General features: G+C 37.4%; 1 protein-coding gene across 2 annotated transcripts in view; it reads right to left on the bottom strand.

Annotated features, from left to right (window-relative positions):
* Positions 1 to 20,840, bottom strand: part of LOC131221456 (pentatricopeptide repeat-containing protein At4g04790, mitochondrial-like) — a 93,485-nt gene that overhangs the window by 49,703 nt on the left and 22,942 nt on the right. The window contains exons 6-9 of one of the 2 annotated variants that reach the window (XM_058216709.1): positions 11,993 to 12,100; positions 9,514 to 9,589; positions 5,602 to 5,672; positions 2,404 to 2,499 (exon numbers count right to left, since the gene is read on the bottom strand). In XM_058216709.1, coding sequence (XP_058072692.1) covers positions 2,404 to 2,499; positions 5,602 to 5,672; positions 9,514 to 9,589; positions 11,993 to 12,100 — 351 coding nt within the window. Of the gene's footprint in view, positions 1 to 2,403; positions 2,500 to 5,601; positions 5,716 to 9,513; positions 9,590 to 11,992; positions 12,101 to 20,840 lie in introns of both variants that reach the window. The other variant, XM_058216710.1, reaches the window with a different exon arrangement.

Raw genomic sequence — 20,840 nt, 5'->3', positions numbered from 1 at the left:
CTTTGTAGATGCTCCTCTTCCTTTTTACCTATTGTACCATTCATCATGCAGTATACTTGACTTTATTGACTGCTTTTTTTCTTCTTCTTTTTTCTTCCCTTTAATCATTTTATATGCTTCAAGGTATTCCACATTTCTACTTCTTTGCCACTCTTTATGATTAAACCTCTTTTTGTCAATAGCCACTATACCTCAACCCCAACCACGACGTTTCTTTACCCGACTTTCTTGCCTTTAGGCTCTTCCTGCACTTTTTTGGCCACTCTTTAGATGGTCAACCACCTCTGTCCACATCTTCCCAACCTCCGCTTCAAGACTCCGTTTGCCTTCTTCTATCAATCTCTCTAAGTAACATTGACATTTCTCCTCTTAAGTTCAATATTTTATTCTTGGGAAGCTTTTAATCTTGTCCGCTTTTTCAGCTCCCAATACACTCATCTATAAACCGCTAGTCTATGTTGCCGAATCAGGAGCTCACCTGTATAACCTTACCTTACAGTCCTTACATATCAATTGCCCCATCCACCTAAGCAGGCAAATTAATATTTGACATAAACATGACCCATTCTTAAAAGTTACCAAATGCTCATATATCTTTTATAATAAGTATTTGGTATCATATAAGTCATATGTTAATGTCATCGCAAACCAAGGCGATGCAACTAAATGGCCACACAAGCCAATTGATCAAGATTTGAAGAATCTATCCATTCAAATTGTCTTGATGGATAATTTGACCAAATCAATCATCTAATGTTCAATTGGATGGGATCAACAGTTAAATTATGGGGCATGTGGGATCAATCATATGGTCATGAATTCATAGGTTTTATTTATTAAATTAACATCGGGGTGAGATTGAACCAATTCATGATTTAGTTAATAAATTTGCTTTTGTATTTTCGTCACTTTCTTGGCGGGCCACTTTTTGAGGCACCAAACGATGTCCGAATGACACGAAATTGGTCCCATTTGATAGCCTATTGAGTAGGCTTTCAAATGAGCCTAAGATCATGCAATTCCAAGGCCATTTGGTCAGATAGAAGATTCGGGGAGGGGCATTTACATAAGGCCCATACAGCAGTGACAGGGTTCAGGGGCAGTTTGGACATTTTCTATTATTAGGGTTTCTCCTTTTTGTTTTAAGCCTATATAAGGCTATGTTATGGATGTATAATGCATTATTATTGTGATTATGGAATAAAAGAAAAAGTTCTTATGTTTCTTTCCTTGGTTTTTATTTGATAGAAGATTCGGGGAGGGGGTTTTTCACGATCTCCAGCATTTGGCTAGAAGATTGTTGGGTTCTTTCCATAATCTCTTTCTTCTCTCCTTTGATCTATTTGCATCCCCTTTTAGGGTTTGCATTATAAGGGCCACCTCTCCCGGCTCATTTCTTTTACCAAACCCATGTCCCTCATGTACCCTCGAATGCCCACCACTATCTTTCCCTACATGCCCTCAAGTGTGCATCTTTAAATATCCTATCCCCTTATGGCAATCCTCTGCATTAGCTCACCAAATGCTTCCAAACATCATCTTTCAATACTTTATTCTTGTGCTACTTGAGGTGCATAGGCACTGATAATATTAATGATCTCCTAGCCCCAAATTAATTTCGATGCCATAAGTCTACTTCTCATTCTCTTAACCTCTGTCATTCTATCATTAAGTCGTTGTCAGCAACTATCCATACCACGCTCTTAGTATTGTCCTTCCTCATAAACAAACAATTCTTAGCCATCTCTAATCTCTTGGCTTCGCTCCTTTCCACTTCAACTGGGTTACAAATAGTTGTGTGTTGCTCCCAAGGAACTTGCTAGGTTGATTAGGATTTGAAACAAGATTAGTTCCTTTGGCAGTTTGGCAAAAGTTTTAGGACAACCTCCCTCCCTCCCTCCTCTTTCCTTTTTACCGTTAGATTTTGAATCCTTCACCCAAACCTCCAATTGAGCATTACCCGCCTCTCCAGTTTCATGGCACTACACAATTGCAGACAACATACACTATGGGACCTCATCTTAGAAGTCGATAAATCTAAAACAAGTTCAAAATTTTTTTAATTAAATCTTTTAGCTATTAATTTTCTACAATTTAAGCATTAAAACAGGTTTTAATTAATTTATAAAATGTTTATGGAATAAGTCCAATATATTTTAATATGTGTTTCATTTACCAATGAAAGGACCTTGAATAGCAGTGATTGACACTTGACAGACAAGATTCGAAAAGCCAAATAAAAAGACCTAAAATGTTATACTACCAACCAAAAGAACTACAAACTCACCTGAGTAAACAAAGAAGTACAAAGGATAGAGACATCTTTCATCTTCACACACGAAAAGAAACTAAGAGAACTATAAACTCATGTGAGTAAAAAGAGTACAAAGGAAAGAGACTTACATCTTTCATCTTCACACACAAACTTATCATGCTTTTGAAGGTCACGCCTTTCGGCTTCAAATCATAGTGACGTATAACTGAATAAATTGGATGGACCTTGGGATCAAATTTAGAGTGAAGTCAGAATAATTGAAAGTTATCAAGATTTATAAACACCTACACCTAGTAAAGCACAATTAAAGAAATACACAGACAAATAACCAAGGTATTTAATAGCATAACAGTTGTTGTAATGGCCACCGTCGTTACCATTGAGAATTTGAGATATGGTCTGTAAAGGCTGTTAGCCTGTTATGGCCAATTAAAAAAAAAAAAAAAATTGTAACGGCCCTTATGGGCCATTTTTTCCATAATGGTCATTGTGGCCCCGTAATGCATAACAGTACCCACCATTACCATTACATGCATAACCATTTCTGGATACTTACCATTACATGGATAACCATTTCTGGATACCATGGAAATAACAATAAACTATTGCCATCGCAATCATTATCGGTTATGCAGGACACATTCTACCCATGATTCATTGGCTGGACTCACGCATGTATGATATGGAAAATGATACAAACACTCAATTGCTATCAATATTCCGTAACAGTTACAAATTTAATGAATTTCTATTTAAGAAAATTTTTCCAACTAGCAAATCATTAATGCAAACAAAAGCACCACTACAAAGACAGTGAAAAATTCAGCACCTTAGCAATGGTAAGGACATGATCCATCCGTTTGAATCAATGGAAAGTGATACTCACTACTGACCACTGTGGTATCGCTTTTAGCAGATTGTACAAACAATATAATACAAATTTTTATTCCAAACAAAGGGTAATATTTTCATTCCTAGCTTTCCAGCATGGTACCAAAGCAGAGAGTACTCCCAACCTACGGCGAAAACAAATTGGCCCAAGGGATTACAAAAGTTCGCTTCCTGATCCAGGAGACCACAAAACTCCTCTATGATTCCTTTATGCACTCTCACAAGTTTAAAGTATCTATATTGAGTAATTTTCAATAGTTAACTTTTATTTTCCAAACTAAGCGTCTATATCTTAAAATTAAAACCATCCCATCATCCTATTTCTAAATTTATATTCAATGCCCAAAACCATATATCTAAAACTATGAACCCTAGATATATATTTTTTTATAAAAAAAAATAGAGGTTTTTCCATATAACCGTCCGTCTTTAGGGCCATTGACCTATAATCACCTGATTTTAAAATATTTAAATTAACAAGCTTATGCTTTACAAATATGGAAAAATAGCTGCCTCTTGGACTTTGACTGTCACCGAGGGTCGGAAAAACACCATTAAGGTGTAAAAAGACATATTTGCTCTCACTCCCTTTGGTATTTACGGTTATACCCTGTTATAAGGGGGTGGGTGAGAAGATTTGACAGGGCCCACCTTTATCTATTTGTGTGATCAACACTGTCCATCCATTTTGCCAACTCATTTTAGGAGTCAGCCCAAAAAATGAGTCAGATCTGAATCACATGTGGACCCTACCACACAAAACTATGGTGATTGAACGCCCACCATTATAAACTCCTTGGGGCCAATAAAAGTTTTGGATCAAGCTAATATATATGTTTTCCCTTCATCCATGTTTGTGTAACCTTATGAATAGGTTGGGTGACAAATAAACATCACTGTGGGCCCTAGGAAGTTTTTAATGGTGCATGTTCAATGATCACTATTTCCTCTCATGTGGCCCCCTTGAGTTTTGGATCCTCCTCATTGTTGGTCGCACGTCCTAAATAGAGCTCCCAAATGGATGGACCGTGTGGATATCTCACAAACAACGCGGTGGGCCCCACCTAGCATCCTAGTGCATGAACTTTCTGCGAAAGCCTTTTGCAAGAAATCTCATTGGTACACGTCATTGCCGATGATAAGAGCTCACAAACACACCAATTTTCTTGCTCCTGAATAAATTGCGTACTACACAACGCAACTTTTACCATGTGAAGCTCGTCTAGGCCTCACCATGATTTATGTATTAGATCTACACCGTCCATCAATTTTTCAAGATCATTCTAGAGCATGAGTCCAAAAATGAGACAAATCCAAAGCTCAATTGGACCACACCACTAAAAGTGGTGGAGAATGAACAAACTACCATTGAAACCTTCATATGACCAACTGTGACGTTTATTTGCCATCTAACCCATTCATAAGGTCACACAGACCTGGATTAAGGTAAAATAGAAATATCAACTTGATCAAAGCCTTCTGTGGCCCCAAGAAGTTTTCAACAATAGGAGTCCAATTCCTATTGTTTACTATGATGTGGTCCACTTGATATTTATATCAGTATGATATGTGTTCATATAGTTTATCTGAGCGGTAATAGTTATATGAACGGTATGGATGGCATAAAAACATCATGGTCAGCTCCAGGAGGTTTCAGTGGTGGACGTTGTTGTTCCCACTGTTTTGTTGGTGTGGCCCACATGAGTTTTGGATCTGCCTGAGTTTTAGAATCCTGTCCTATTGTGGTCTTTAAAAACAGATGGATGAAGTGGATTTGTCATGGACATCTCTATGGACACCACAGCCACATGCAATTTGCTCTTGCCTTCAACACCAATGATCCACACTCTTTAGTAAAAGAGCTGGTTGACATTACTTAGGGGGCAGTTTTGTCATTTTTGAAAATACAGATTTTCAACAGTATAAAACACTAACGCCATTAGACGCAAGCGTTGGGATGACTAACGGTGCAAAGCATGAGCTTGTTAATTTAAATATTTTAAAATTGGGCAATGATAGGTCAATGACCCTAAAGGCAGGCGGTTATATGGAAAAACCTATATATATATATATATATCCAAATGAGAAGAGAGGAAACTTAGATTCATCACCCACTGAGTTAGAAAGGCAGTTGATGTTCATATTCATATTATGTCCGAGTGCATTGAGCTGAGGCAAATGTTGCAAATTGGCTCCAGTATTAGGTTGCAAAATATGCCATAGGGAATATCTTCATATTAAAGATAAGAACCAAGAAAGAACTTTTACATATCATTCAGGCATGCACAATGTATATTTGGCAACATGGAAAATTCTTCTGAGTGAAGCTTCATGCATTTGCGAAGGTAATGTGTATTAATAGAAATACATAGAATAATCATGTGAAGCACAAGACGAAAGATATAATATGAATTAAGCAGAGCGTTGGACTTTACCAAATCAAGCTCAAAGCTCTGCTCACTCGCACGAAGAATTGGTTGAAAAGTTTCAACAGACAGGGCCAGACCTGATTGACACATTTGATCAACTATATCAAGAGCTGCATGCACCTACCAAACAATTATAAGAAAAAGCTTGGTATTAATTCGCCTTGTAAAACAAGAAAGAAAACAGAGAATTGATTAAGCCATTTCAAATTTAAAATATTTAATTAGCATATAAATTAAGAGATTCAGCAAAATGCATTATCTTGAATCACATTAGTTCTTATGCAACACCTCATATATGTTATTTATCACACAGCATTCAAATTAGCGTACTGAAGGTGCTCTTAAAACGGATGTGACAGAAGTTCCCAACTTGAAACCTCAATTTCGATGGCAGCTTAACTTTTAAAGTTCAAGGTGAAATGCAAGTCAGGCGATGATTGGGGGGAGCGTCATGAATGACCAATGAACACTTTGGTGGGACTTGAAAGAACTCACACACACGCACCGTTTTAATTATTGATGATATCGGCTGATATATCATTTCCCTATAAGTGTGAGATGATATCTGACTGGAAATCTGGAATAAATATTTTAAAATATATTGACGATAATATCACTGATATATTGCTGACATGTCCCGATATATCGGCACACCTCTAGTGATAAAATAGCACCTTTTCAGTCGAGCAACCAAAACAGCAAAAATTAGAAACAAGAAAAAAGCATTTTTCCAGATCTTTTGGAGATTTCCTCTGTAGTTGTGTTTTGGTGTCACACACATTTGGCAGACAAATCACAATAGGGGGGGAGATCTCAAACCACCTCGTGACTCCACGTGGGTCGTAGACCACGGTATATTTGTTGTTCCGTTCAGTTTCTTTGTTGTATTGTTTGTGTTTCGCTGCTTGCATTGTATGACATTGGAATGATATGAACTCATTTTGGATATAACCTCATAATTTCAACACATAATTTTGCCCCTTAAAAAATGGAAATTTGTGTTGTGGGTTTGGGAACAATTAAAGAAAGGAGAAAGAGAGAGAACGGACTGTCCCCTTTCCCAAGCCATCTATTTATACTGAAGGGTTACAAAAAGATAATCCTAATCTCTAAGATACACATCTAAAAGATAAAAAGATACCAAGGAATGGTATGGTACTTTAGACTCAATGTTTTAAATATCAACAATATCGGCCGATATATCCCACGATATATCTTGTATCCCACTTGTGCGATACGAAACACATAAATAGTGCCGATATATCCCACATGTTCGATCTGGTGAGCATTTTCAATTAACGACCCCTTTTTTGTTGAAATTATGTTAAATCAGTGTCAAATGGTTATAAATCCCTTGCTTCTTCATGTTTTGCATGAAAAATCATAGAGTTGGAGCTTTGATTTTGACATCCATTGGTTATTCATGTTCTCCTTGTTTTTTTTTTCAAAATTTCCCTTCAACTGAGACTAATTTCGAAGTATTTAGGAGTATTTGATGAAATGACTATTGCATACACTATAATTTCAAAATTCAAGTGTAGGTGGTCCAATTTGGGAAAAATTGGGGGGAAACCAAAATTTCACCAATTTCTCCCAAATTGCTTGCAATATTGCACTCCAAACATGAAATCAAGCATGTATGATGGTTTATTTACTAATTTCTTAAGTCCTTGTCAATTTTTGGAAAATAAAATTCATTTTTTATTAATAATTAATAAAATATTATTAAAATATTTTTTTTCGAAATTCCCTTCAACCAGCTGTCAGTTGAGACTAATTTACAAGTATTTAGGAGTGTTTGACAAAATGATCATTACATGCTCTAAATGTTATGCATTCAATTTGAATATAGTCACATTAGTTCAATCAAACAGCACATAGCTTAGGACCCTATACAAAGGAAATGTATTATGTGCACTTCTTTTTGAGTTGTTATAATTTAAAAGTGTGTATTAAGTTCTTTTTTAACAATTCCTGAAGTTTCATTGAAAATTCCAACCACTTTCCCCGTATTTCCCAAAAAGTGCAATAAATTACCTAATACAAATGATATATCCTATGCGACAACTGATACGTATTTGTATCCCAAGGATGCGATACGTAAGGTGATACCGATACTTCGAGCACTGCTTTAGAGTACCATAGGACTACATATTTCCCCTCATTGTATTCCATACATACAATTGAAACAGTAACACTCCCCCCTCAAGCTAGTGCATGGATATCGTAAACACCAAGCTTGCTAATAGAATTGCATAAGTGAATGGATGAGGATGCTTTGGTGAGGATACTTGCTAATTGATCCACCAAGTGAACAAAAGGTGTATGAAGAATTTTGGCAACTAGCTTTTCTTTAAAAGCAACAATTGACTTCAATGTGTTTTGTCCTCTCATGGAAGACAGGATTTCAGACAATGTGGATTGCTGCCTAATTGTCACAATGTATAGGAATAGACACGAGCATGGAAAAATCCACATCATTCATAAGGGATTTGACCCAAATGAGTTCACATGCGACTTGTTCCATTGCACAATATTCAGCTTCGGCAAAAGAGCTGGTCACAGCAGACTGCTTTTTGCTCTTCCATGTGATAAGAATGCCTCCCACAAATATGTAGTAACCAGTTGTGGACCAACAATTAGATGTACAACCAGCTCAATCAATATTGCACCATCAGCTTATATTTAGGTGACCATGATTGGAATATATGAGTCCACCTAGGGAAGCCTTTAAGTACTTGAGCCTATGATTCACTACTTTGAGATGATGTCGACAACGCTTATGTAAAAATTGACTCACAACTCCAACAACGTGGGAAATGTCAAGGTCATGGTCTATGTTACTGTTTATTTTTTATATTTCATTATTTTCTAAGTGGTACTTGTAAGTTTTCCATACTTTTTTAAAATTTTTAAAATTTTTCCCTTTTCTATTTTTTTTAATATATTTAAATTTATAAAAATAAAAAAATAAAAATAAAAACATATGCAATCGCATATACAACCATGTGATTGCATATGCAACTATGCTAATCACACATAATTGCATATGTGATTTGATAACATTGGGCCTATACAGTCGATGTTGCAAACATTGCTAAGACCTCTTTATCTAAGAGAGGAAGGTTATTTATAGAAATTTTGAATAGTCGAAAAGTAATTGGAAGGAATCTAGGGCATTTTCTAAAGGGTATTGATGAATTTGATTTTGAATTAGAGAATTGGCTTCAAAAGGGGGGAAATTGGGATTGCAAATTACCCTTTTAAAAAATTAGTATTTGGAATTTCCATGGGTAGAGTTCTAATGGTAGGAGGGGAGTTTATAGGATACTCTAGGGGTGTTTGGGTAGAAAACAAAGTTCAAATTTTGGAGGGGAAAGGAATTTTGGATTTTGAATTTTCATAGAAGCATTTCTATATTTTTTGTAAAATTTCAGTGAACAACTATTGCAAAGCCTCCGACTGCAGGGTCCATTGTTTAGTGCACAAAGCTCAGATCAGGATGATCTAGGGCCCATTGAAAAGAATGTTTCAAGGGCTACAAATGGACCTAAAGATCATAACCAGATAGTGGTAGAGAGAGAAAAGATGGCCTGACAATGGCATTTTGCAGTATGTGCAGTGTAGATGGGAGGAAAAGATTGTCCACCAGCCAGAAAACTAAACAAAGGCTCTCTGGTTGGCAGAAAAGAGACTCCCGCCACCCAAAGAGGACCCCCGAAGATCAATTTTCTCTCTAGCTAGCAGAAATCAGACTTCCTCCAGCTAGAGATATCTGAAGAAACCAAAGGTGTGGGGTCCTGGACCAAAATCAGGCCGGGCTCCACACTCTTCATCTTATTGAGGACTCCTAGTAGGAATAGGACAGGATTAGGTTTAGGTTAAGGGATGGATTAGGTCAACTGCATAACTCCGTACCCAAATTCTGAAACATTCGCATCAATAATTTGATGAAGACCCTCCTGATATCATCAGCTGAGTCAATTAATTTAACCTACATGAACCATTGGAAAAGCAACGTTGTGGCAGAGACCTAGAATTGCTTGGGAGGTATGAAACAACTGTTTAATTTTTACAAAATTTGCAGCAATGTGATGTCAAATATCTAAAGCAATAATAATTTCAGAGAGAGAAATCTGAAAATTATTTGAAATTGGCTAATAGAGCGCAAGCAGATACAATTTTTTTTAAGTTGATTAGATTTATTGAAAGAGAAAGGAGAGACAACTGGCCAAGAAAAGGCCCCCCGCTGAGACAACATGCTCATACAAATACAATAACTGAGGACAAACACAGCATTACCTCACCACCCTGAAATAAAACACAAGAAACAAAATAAGATAGGATAGCAGACCATCCAAGCCAAACAAAAATAAAGAGAAAACTGGAGACTCATTTCTTGTCAACTACACGGAGGGAGGATGTAGACGCACCATCTTTATTCAAAGCACCTGCATTACCATTGGCATCTCTTCGAGCAAGGAGAAATGTAAATCTTTACCGTAGCCAGTGAGTCACCCTCGATACTGAAGAGATTATAGTCCACAAACAACTGAGAGTCATGGAGACAAGCAGCTGCCTCTGCAATTGAGTCATTGATGCCAATGGGGCTGGAGAATTCAAAATAAACCTCTCCAATTGAGTACACCCCGCGATACCCCCATTCCCAGAGAATTCAATGTAGCTTAAGAAACTACCATTGAAACCGGCACTCTTAACTCTTCTAAGCTTGTCTAATGGCTCTTAAACCTTGTTCTCACCATCCACTTTATAGAAAGAATGCAAGATCCGTACTCCCACTACTTACTAGCAAGAATCAAATCCTGCTAATCCCAAAAGAGGAGAATATTCCAAGTGAAAATTAGATAAGTTGGAATTCCTAAGACTAGAATTGCAGAAAGCATGAGAGCAAGCAGGAGGGAGGACTGCAAGATTTTTATTTATTTATTTATTCCTGAGAGAGGGCTGCAAGTGCAGGAGGGAGGAAACAACTATTTTGAAATGCTAACAAGTGCAAAGGGCTAGGAAACAGGAGCAGGAGCAGGAGCAGGAACACAAGCATAAAGCAAGAGTGGCACCTTGGTTAAAGGTTCATGCAACTGTCACTAGCCATCATACTCAATTGTTCCAAATAAGCCACAGCTGCTCACTACCATTCTCCCACTTGAATCACCTGCTCACTAAAATCCAAGTTGGACCAAAAAGTTCACAAGGGATCTCTATGTTCTTCCATAACTAGTTCATCTGAGGTCCACGATGCGAGCTGAATGGTCTTGGTAGCATGAATAAAAAGCTAAAACAACAAACCCAATCAAGTGAACAAAACATGCCACACTTCAAGTTACTAAACAATTTCAATGAAAGGAGATAATTAAAGCACAGAGACTTGCTCAATTTACTTAACATACTAAGGGTTTAGAAAGTACACTAACAATGAGAATCAAGGAATGGATAGAGGTCGGTTGTCTCCATCACTAACATTCTTTGTGAACATTGAAAGAAAATTGACCTCTAGGGCCTGTTTGATTTTTTAAATCCTCCGTAAATGGGCTGTAAATAGGCAATTATCATTGTTTTAGCTTGTTTGCAAATCAGGTTGTATTTCCGTCTCGAAAACCAGTTCAAAAATATGGACTTAAATTTGTGGGGCCACCATAATATATACGGCATATCCATGCCATCCATCGGTTTTACCGAAACATTTTGGGGTGTGAGCCAAAAAATTAGGCAGATCCAAAGTTCAAGTGGCCCACACCAACGGAAACAGTAGCTTTAAAAGGTCCATCGTTGAAAGTTGTTGCCTATATCGGGCCCACATTGATGTTTGTTGGCCATCTAACCAGTTCATAAGGTCAGCATGACATGAATAAGGGGAAAACACAAATAGCAGGTTGATCCAAAATTTTTTGGGGCCCCCAAAAAGTTTCTAACGATAGGCATTCAATTCCCACTGTTTCTTATGATGTGGTCCACTTGAGTTTTGGATCTGCCTCATTTTTGGGCTCAAGTACTAAAATCAGATGGCATAACGGATGGACGGTTTGGATAAGCCATGTGCATCACGGTGGGCCCCACGTTTATTTGGCATCCGCCCTTGGTTTTAGTGTTCAATCAGCGTCAGCCTTGGGAGTGATGTTGTAATTACCTAGGTAAGAAATTATTACCTATTTACAAAGCATTTACACAGTATTTGAAAATCAAACAGGCCCCTAGTACTCTTTATGTCGAACACTTCAATAATCCCTGCTAATGCATGCTTTCACAAAAGGTAATGAATAGAAGAATAAGACTACATGACAATAAATATTCAAAATATGCCACAACATATAGGAACAAGCTTTCCCTATACTCAAATAAAATAAAACTTTATCTATCTTAGATTAAAAAGAATCCCCACCTGAAGTGAATTACAACAATACGTAATGAGCTTGTCATATGATGCGGAAGAAGGTAGAACTTCGAGTTTCTCATGCAAGTCTTTAAATTTTGAAATGACTTCTTCAACCTTAAGCATTCAAAATCAGGAAGTGCAAAAGATTTAGTAAGAAGTAGCATAAAGTGTTCATCTGAAATACTGTTGAAACAATTAAGTTCTTGGGGTTTTGATTGAAAAGAACCAAATACGCTTCCAAGTGAAGATTTAATAGCCATGTGAAATTTTCAATGATAGCTTATAGCAGCTTGATACTAACACCATGTTTGGAAACATAGAATCCAAACCAAAGAAAAAAAAAAAAAAAAAAGGAGAAGTGTTTTCCCTTTGATGTGATGACTTCTGTTTTTTGGATAGCAAAGAAAATGGTGGATTCCAGCAAGCAGTCGTTACACTTTTCCATAATTTGGATTCTCGGCACAGGAAACTTAATGCAAGGGCATTTTCACACCGGGCTCGAGTGGGGTAGCCTGTGGGATTTAGGGACACACTCTGAGTGGGCGGCCCATATGAGGCGGGCCCCACCCGTATGAGGCGAGTGGCTCGTGTGAGGCGGTACCCATGTGATGTGGGGCCCACAAGGGGGTTTGGCCGAAGTCCTAACTCATGGGATGTGGGGCCTGGGCTATGAGATAAAGGGATTAATTCGCCATGCTCTATCAGTTCGAGTTTTTAGAGCAAATAGTTAATTGTCCTGCATCAAATTGGTATCAGAGCAGGAGGTCTCGTGTTCAAGGTGTTCGGTATCGGTATCAATGGGCGTAACAGTGCCCACCGTTACCGGGGCGTAACGGCCGATACAGGGTGTGTAACGGTGCAATTTTTTTTCTCAAAAAATTATGGAAAAATATCCATTAAATCCAAAATATTCTAAATATTCCCAATATGCATTCATTTATAATTTGGAACATGTTTATGGTGGTTGTCTGATGGATTTATGAACCTGCCAACCTGGAATTAATTGCAAACCTTTTATATTTAGTTTTCAAATTTATATAATATCTATATAAATTTACTATAATGAATGTAATACCAAAACATCTTATATTTTCAAGTTTTCCTTTTATTTATAGTGCTAGCGCATTGCATACTTCATGACTCACATGCATTTTATTTCAATATATAGAGTTTGGGGACTTTCACATCCCATTATGTAATTCATATACCTAATAATTTGATATCATTTTCCCCCATAAATCTTTAAAAAATATATATATAATTAAATTGAGGTAAATTGTGTTGTCGATTCAGGGCTGGTTTGGGGACCATTTGATGCCCCAAACTAGCCTCAAATTAATGCAATCCATTGGCACTTATTCCACTAATGGATTGGTGAACATTTATTGGACAGTGAAAAATGAAAAATATCAAATGGTCCTATTTCAAAAGACAAGTGTATGCAAACTAATGGTAAAAATTATAGGAGTTATTTAATTTTGGGATTATGACTTAGCAACAATGGTCCCAAAATTTAATTGGTTAATTTTGGGTTGATATATACATCATGTATAAATTTTTAGGGCCATGTACTAGGGTCCACACGATTATGTATTATATATCCATGTCATCCATCCGTTTTGGCAACTCATTTAAGGGCATTGGAAAAAAATAAGGTAAATCTAAATCTCAAGTGGACCACTAGTGGGCCAGGCAGGCCACCTCGATGTATTTGTATATCAATGCCATCAATATGTTTTGCCAACTCATTTTAAGGCATGGTCCAAAAATTCAAGTAAATCTAAATCTTCGGTGGACCACTAGTGAGTATCCCTTTAAAAGTGGGGCACACCTCAATGCATTTGTTGTATATCCATGTGGTCCATCCTTTTTGCCAACTTATTTTAGGGCATGGTCCAAAAAATGAGGTTAATCCAAACTTAGGTGAACCACAAAATAAGGATTTAATTCCCACCATTAAAAATTTGTTAAGACTTTTTTTTTTTTTTTTTTGGATCAAGCTATTATTTGTGTTCTCCCTTCATCAAGGTTAAAGTCTATGTGACCTTATGAACAAGTTCGATGGAAAATAAACAATATAGTGGACGCATGGATATACTACACATAAATCAAGGTGGGGCCCACTTAACAAAACAGTGCAAGTGCAGAGGCGGATTGCGTACTTAGTTACTCAGTACGCTAAGCGTAATGAGTAAACTCTGTGGGGTCCACTATAATTTATGTATTTTATCCAATCTATCCATACATTTTACCAGATGATTTTAGGGCCCTATCTCAAAAACGAAGCATATAAAAAGCTAAAATGGACCACACCATAGGAAACAGTGTGAATTGAATGTCTATCGTAGAAAATTTCTCAGGGGCCATATAAGTTTTGGATCAAGCTTATATTTGTATTTTCCATTCATCCATGTTTGAATGAAATTATGAGAAGGTTGGATGAAAAATAAACATCACTGTGGAGCCTAGCAAGGTTTCAACGGTGGAAATCATTATTTCCACTGTTTCATATGGTATGGTCCACTTGAGCTTTGGATGAGCTTCAATTTTGGGCTCAACCCCTAAAATGAGCTGAAAAAGCGATGGACGGTGTGGATAAACCACATACATTCTCTGTGGGCGCAATCTGATTTCTGCAAGTGCACTGTGCGGCGTGCACCGCAGGTCCGCCGAACATTTTAAAAATGAAATTTGAAGTGCTTTCATTTTTCAAGAACGAAATGAAAAGAAGAGAGAGAGAGAGAGAGAGAGAGAGAGAGAGGGAAACCGAAAAGAAATGAGGGAAAGAAAAGAGACAGAGACAGAGAGAGAGAGAGAGAGAGAGAGAGAGAGAGAGAGAGAGAAGAAGGGTCGCAGCAGCCCGAGAAGAAGAAGAAGATGAAGAAGAAGAAGGAGAAGGAGAAGAACAAGGAGAAGGAGAAGGAGAAGAAGAAAAGAAAGAAAGAAAAAGGTAAGTTTTTTCTTTTCTTTTTTCTTTTTTTTTCCATTTTTATTTCAATTTTTCCTATTTTCTTTAGGCCCGTAACAGTTATTACGGTACTGTAACGGCCGTTATGGACTGTAACGGCCCCGTAACGGCCGTTACGGGCACAAAAAAAGGGGGGTGGCCGTTACAGCTCCGTAACGCGTAACAGTCACAGCGGTTACCGTTACGTATCAGTCGTTACGACCAAAACGTAACCATTTTTTAACACCTTGCTCGTGTTTGAGACTCCTCACTGGGGGTGATTAATGCGGGGGCATTTTCACACCAGGCTCGAGTGGGGTAGCCTGTGGGATGCGAGGACACACTCGGGGTGGGCGGCTTGTTTGAGGCGGGCCCCACCCATATGAAGCAGTGCCCATGCAATGTGAGGCCCACTAGGGGGGTTCGGTCGAGGTCCTAACCCATGGAATGTGGGGCCTGGGCTATAAGATAAAGCGATTAATTCGTCATGATCTATCAATTCGAGCTTTTAGAGAAAATGGTTAATTGTCCTGCATCAAAACTAGGTAACTTTTGTGAGAGAAATATGAGACTTCCACTTCTTATCCAAACAATGATTCTAAAGTTGAAATCAGTGTTTTAAATATCGACGATATTGACCGATATATCCCACAATATATCTTGTATCCCACTTGTGCGATACGAAATGCACAAGTAGTGCCGATATATCCCACCTATTCGATCCAATGAGCATTTTCGATATTTGATCCTTTTTTCTTCTTCTTTTTTTTTGCTATAAATCACGTTCAATCAGTGTCAAATTGTTACAAATCTATGACTCTTCATGTTTTCCATGAAAAATCATGGATTTGGAGCTTCGATTTCGAGATTTGGGCAAGATGGGGCAAGTAGCGGAAAAATGAGAAAAATCAAAATTTCTCAATTTCTCGCAAATCAATTGCTTGCAATCTTTGTATCCAAACAAAAAATCAAACATGTATGTAACCTGATCTAGTGATTCTTCTTTTGCTTTTGAATGTATTACTTGTGTTTCCATACATGTCTTCTTACGTTTATAAATTATATGAATAGACTTTAAATATACTTGCATCAGTTCAATTGGATAATGCAAAGGAAACCCCTATTATGTATTAGGACCCCATACAAAGGAAACCCCTATTATGTGCACTCTTTTTTTTTAATGTTTTGATTTCTAAGTGTGTATTAATGTCTTTTTCAACAATCCTTGAAGTTTCCATGAAAAATTCGACCAATTTCCCAATGTTCCCATGTTTCCCAACAACAACGATACATTATGCGATACAATCGATATATCCCATGCGATAAGAAATACGTATCCGTATCCCGAGGGTGCGATACATTATGCGATAGCGATATTTAAAACATTGGTTGAAATTCATGTTTCAATAGTTCTCATCAAAATCATCATTGAGTGACTATTAATTTTTCCTTTTCTTTACCATGGATTCCATGTATCTAAACATGCCCTAAAGGATATCGTAGCATATTACTAAAGATTACAAAAAATTACCAAACACTAAAAATTAGCACAACAATAAAACATGAATTAAATATGATCAAGTTTAGGCTAAAGTATTCAAGACCAGTGTTCGAAATATTGGTATCGCATTACGTATCGCACCCTTGGGATACAAATACGTATCGGTTATCACATAGGATATATCAGTTGTATCGCGTAATGTATCGCTTTTATTGGAAACATGGGAAAACATTGGAAATTGGTCGAATTTTTCAATGAAATTTTAGTGGTTGTTAAAAAAGACATCAATACACTCACAAATCAAAACATTACAAAAAACAAGTGCACATAATAGTTTTTCTTTGTATGGGGTTCTAATCTGTGTTATCTGACTAAATTGATGTAAGTATATTCAAAGTATATTCATTAATTTATAAATGTAAGAAGACGTGTGAAGACACAAGCAATACATTTAAAAGCAAAAGAAGAACCGCTGGATTAGGTTACATACATGGTTGATTTTGATTTTTTCCAATTTTCCGTAACTCGGTCCTTCTCCTCCAAATCTCAAAATCGAAGCTCTCAATCCATGATTTTTCATGCAAAACATGAAAAATCATGGATTTGTAACAATTTGACATTGATTTAGCATGATTTATAGAAGGAAAAAAAAAAGTGATCGAAAATATAAAAAATGCTCACCGTATCGAACATGTCGAATATATCCCACTACTAATGCGTTTCGTATCGCACAAGTGGGATATAAAATATATCGTGGGATATATCGGCCAATATCGTCAATATTTAAAACACTGGTCAAGACAATTTCTTTAGGCGACAGGGCTATAGTTGTATCCCCATGCTATACACCTAACCTATAAAGAGTCTTGGAAGTCATATTCTACTGCCAATGGGACCTATTGAACATAACGCAAAGCAAAAATAACCATCTCATAGAGTTTTATAGCTACTTTCTCCCTTTCTATGATTTGGGAACAATCCTGGATGGCACTCTTAAGTCATTTCATGTTTAGTTAATTGCAATGATTTTGTTTAAAAGTGATGAATTGTTTATGATTCATGAACAATCGTGTGCCTAGAAGGATTCTTCCACTCTTTGCATCATCATGACCATCACCATCTAAGCCTTATCCCAACTAATTTGGGACGACGACACAAATTTTGTTCCACAATTCCAATATATGAAGGACCACATTCTCAATTAAACCATAGGTCATCAAGTATTTCCTACTACCTCCACCCATGTCCTTTGCGGCCTTTCCTTTGCCCTTTTAGAACCTTCAACTTGGAGGTCTCTGTTAAATGTTCAAACCATCCAAGCCTACTCTAAGCCTACTTTCCCTCATCTTACTACCTATTGGTGCTACTCCTAAGTTCCCTATAATACAATCATTTCGAATTCTATCCCTTCTCAACCTGACACTTGTCCATCTCAACATCCTCATTTCAGCAACACTCCAATGAACATGTTGTTCCTTAATTGCTAAACATTTTATCCCATAAAGCATGGCGGTCCTACAATTATCCAATTAAATTTCCCTGGTTTAACTGATATGCGAAGATCACATAGACTTGCAAAGGCGCTCTAGTTCTCTGAGCAACATCCTTCTCAATCTCTCTGCTCTCATGAATTATCAACCCAAGATATCAAAAATTGTAATTTTTGCAGTACTTCCTCAACAATCTCAAGTCTTAACTAATTCCATGTTTCCAATCCTATTTGTTAGTAAAATTACATTCCATATATTCCGTTTTACTCCAACCAATTTTAAAACTTTCAGATTCTAGAGCATCCCTCCATAGTTCTAGCTTTGTGTTTACCCCCTCCCTCATCTCATCAACCAAAAATATGCCACCTGAGAAAAACATACACCATGGGACCTCTTCTTATAAATGCCTTGCTATCTAGTCCTTGACCAATGTAAAAAAGATACGGCTCAGTGTCAACTGTTGGTGTAAGCCTACTATAATTTGAAGCTCCACTAGTTGTACTCATATTTGTTACCACACCATCATACATATCCTTAATTTTGTTAATATATCCACTTGAGACTCTTGTCTCTCCCAACATCCACCAAGTTAATTCTCTAGGGACCCGATCGTAAGCTTTTTGTAAGTCAATAAGAACCATGTGGAGATCCTTCCTCTAACTATATTTCTTCATCAACAAAGTATGAAAACAACCTCAATGGCTGACCTTCCTAGCATACATCCAAAATGGTTTTGTTATAAATTCTTCTCAACCCTTTTCTAATAGAGACCTCCCTAGCTTAACTTGAAGGGCTCCTACTAGATAAAAATGAAGCACACTGTGACAATGCAGATTTAATCACGCACTCTCCCAACCACCTGCATTTATAATCTATACAAGAAAGATGGAGAGAGTTTCTGATGCAGGACACATGATTTAATGCTAGCATGCAACGTGGAGATTATGAAAGAGTCCATAAAGTAATTCAATTAGCAAAAGATACTAACCTACCAATTAATTAAGAGTAAACAATAGGAAATAAAATCTGATTTAACCTAAATCACATGCCCGCATGCTAAGAAATCACACAAATCAATTAAAACTACGACTGATGGAAGGATAGAACTTCCAATTTAGCATAGGCACGTTCCACACTCAATGGACAGGTTTGTAGGTTTTATGATTAGGGTTAAGAAGGGGAAATTTTGAAATTTGAAAAATTAGGGCTCGTGGGAATTGGGGATTTTGGAATTAGGGTTTTAAGAAATTGAGAAAAATAGAAAATTGAAGATCTAGGGTTTAGAAGGTTGTAGTGGGAAGAAAGGAGAAGAAGAAGAATGACAATAATAATACCTTTCGAAGAAGAAAGAGGAAGGATGTAAGAAGAAGAATACCGTTGGGAATCCACCACCAAACAAGTTTGTACCATTCCACAATTCAATTGGGAGGTTTTTTTTTTTTTTTCAAAAAAACCCCTAGAAAACAATGAGGAAAATTCCTTCTCTTGTTCCTTCACACAAGAGAGTCTAGCCCACTCTGCGCCCATGGTCTAGACTCTCTTGAAAATTCGGAATTAAATCCAGCATAATTACAACTATGTCACTCACTTAAGTAAAGTGGCCCATTATCCAAAATAAGAAAACTAAAACATATATTATCAATCTCAACCATCAAATAACTCCTAAAAATAACCAAAAAAAAAAAAAAAACATAAAGAAAGCAAGATCAGAGTCCAAGGGGCCCAAATCTAAAAAATCTGATGGCCTGATGGCCTGATCTACAAGATCCAATGGTCGGATCAACATGAAATATAAATACTATAACTAAAATTATCTCCTAAGAAGCTCACATGCATCATCCCAAGGTGGGATCTTCCTGATGCACGTCCAATGCATGTAGGGTCTTCAAAATGGCCCGGCGGGCCCCATCTGGAACTCGTCTCCCATCCACAAAGAAAGTTGCGCTGATGCGGGTGGTCGTCTCCATCTCTGGTATACCCGAGTAGGTTCTCTGATGTCCTCATCAATTCCCCTTGGCTAAGGAGATTTCGCCTCTGGCGAAATAAAGCTACAGTGATGCTCGAGGAGATACGGGTCTCGTCAATTAAGCTCTGACTCTGTGGTCCACGTATTGTCTGATTTTGGTCTGCCTTTCCACTTGACAAGGTACTCCTGGTAACCGTCATGTCGTGTGGAAACCACTTCTTCATCTAAGATATCCTCATTCTCCTCTCTTCTCATAGGTATGGATGGTAAAGGTTGAGAAGAGGGGTCAGGTAATGGCCATAGGTTTTGGGACAAGTCAGGGGTATCATCATCAAAGTTCATGTGAGGGTTAGGGGAATGTCTATGAAACGGTACAAGATCTTCCACATTAAATGTGGAACCGATACCCATGTTAGGTGGAAGATCTATCAAGTAAGCATTCGAACCCAATCTTTTCAAGATTTTATATGGTCCAGCGCTACAGGCTTGTAATTTTTTTATGGTTCTTTGTGGAAACCTTTTTAGACATTTTAATCATGACTTCATCACCCATAACAAACTCTTTAAACCTATGGTGTGAGTCAGCAATCATTTTGTATGTTTCATTACTTATATTAATTCTTTTTTAATCTCCACATGCAAGTCATGCGTGTGTTGTGCAGATGCATATGCAAACTATGAAGGGCTATGGAACACAGACATGGGTATGCAATCTATAGAGGTCATAGGCTCATCTACTTGTCTTTCTAAATCCATGTCCTCCTTAGGACACATTTGATCATGATGAAGGTTTGGTAGAGTCAATGTGTGAATGTCTCGCATGGGTATAAGCTCATCCGGTATGTCCTCTGGAATGACAACACTGGACTCCTCCATTACCGGACTCACCTCAACTGGTAACTCTATACTAACCTTGGGTGAAACCTCAGGTGGCATCTCCATAATAATCT

This window comes from Magnolia sinica, chromosome 12, assembly GCF_029962835.1.
Source record: "Magnolia sinica isolate HGM2019 chromosome 12, MsV1, whole genome shotgun sequence".
Taxonomy (NCBI): Eukaryota; Viridiplantae; Streptophyta; class Magnoliopsida; order Magnoliales; family Magnoliaceae; genus Magnolia; species Magnolia sinica.
Note: the sequence above shows the minus strand (reverse complement) of the source record. Positions and strands in the feature narration are given on the sequence as shown.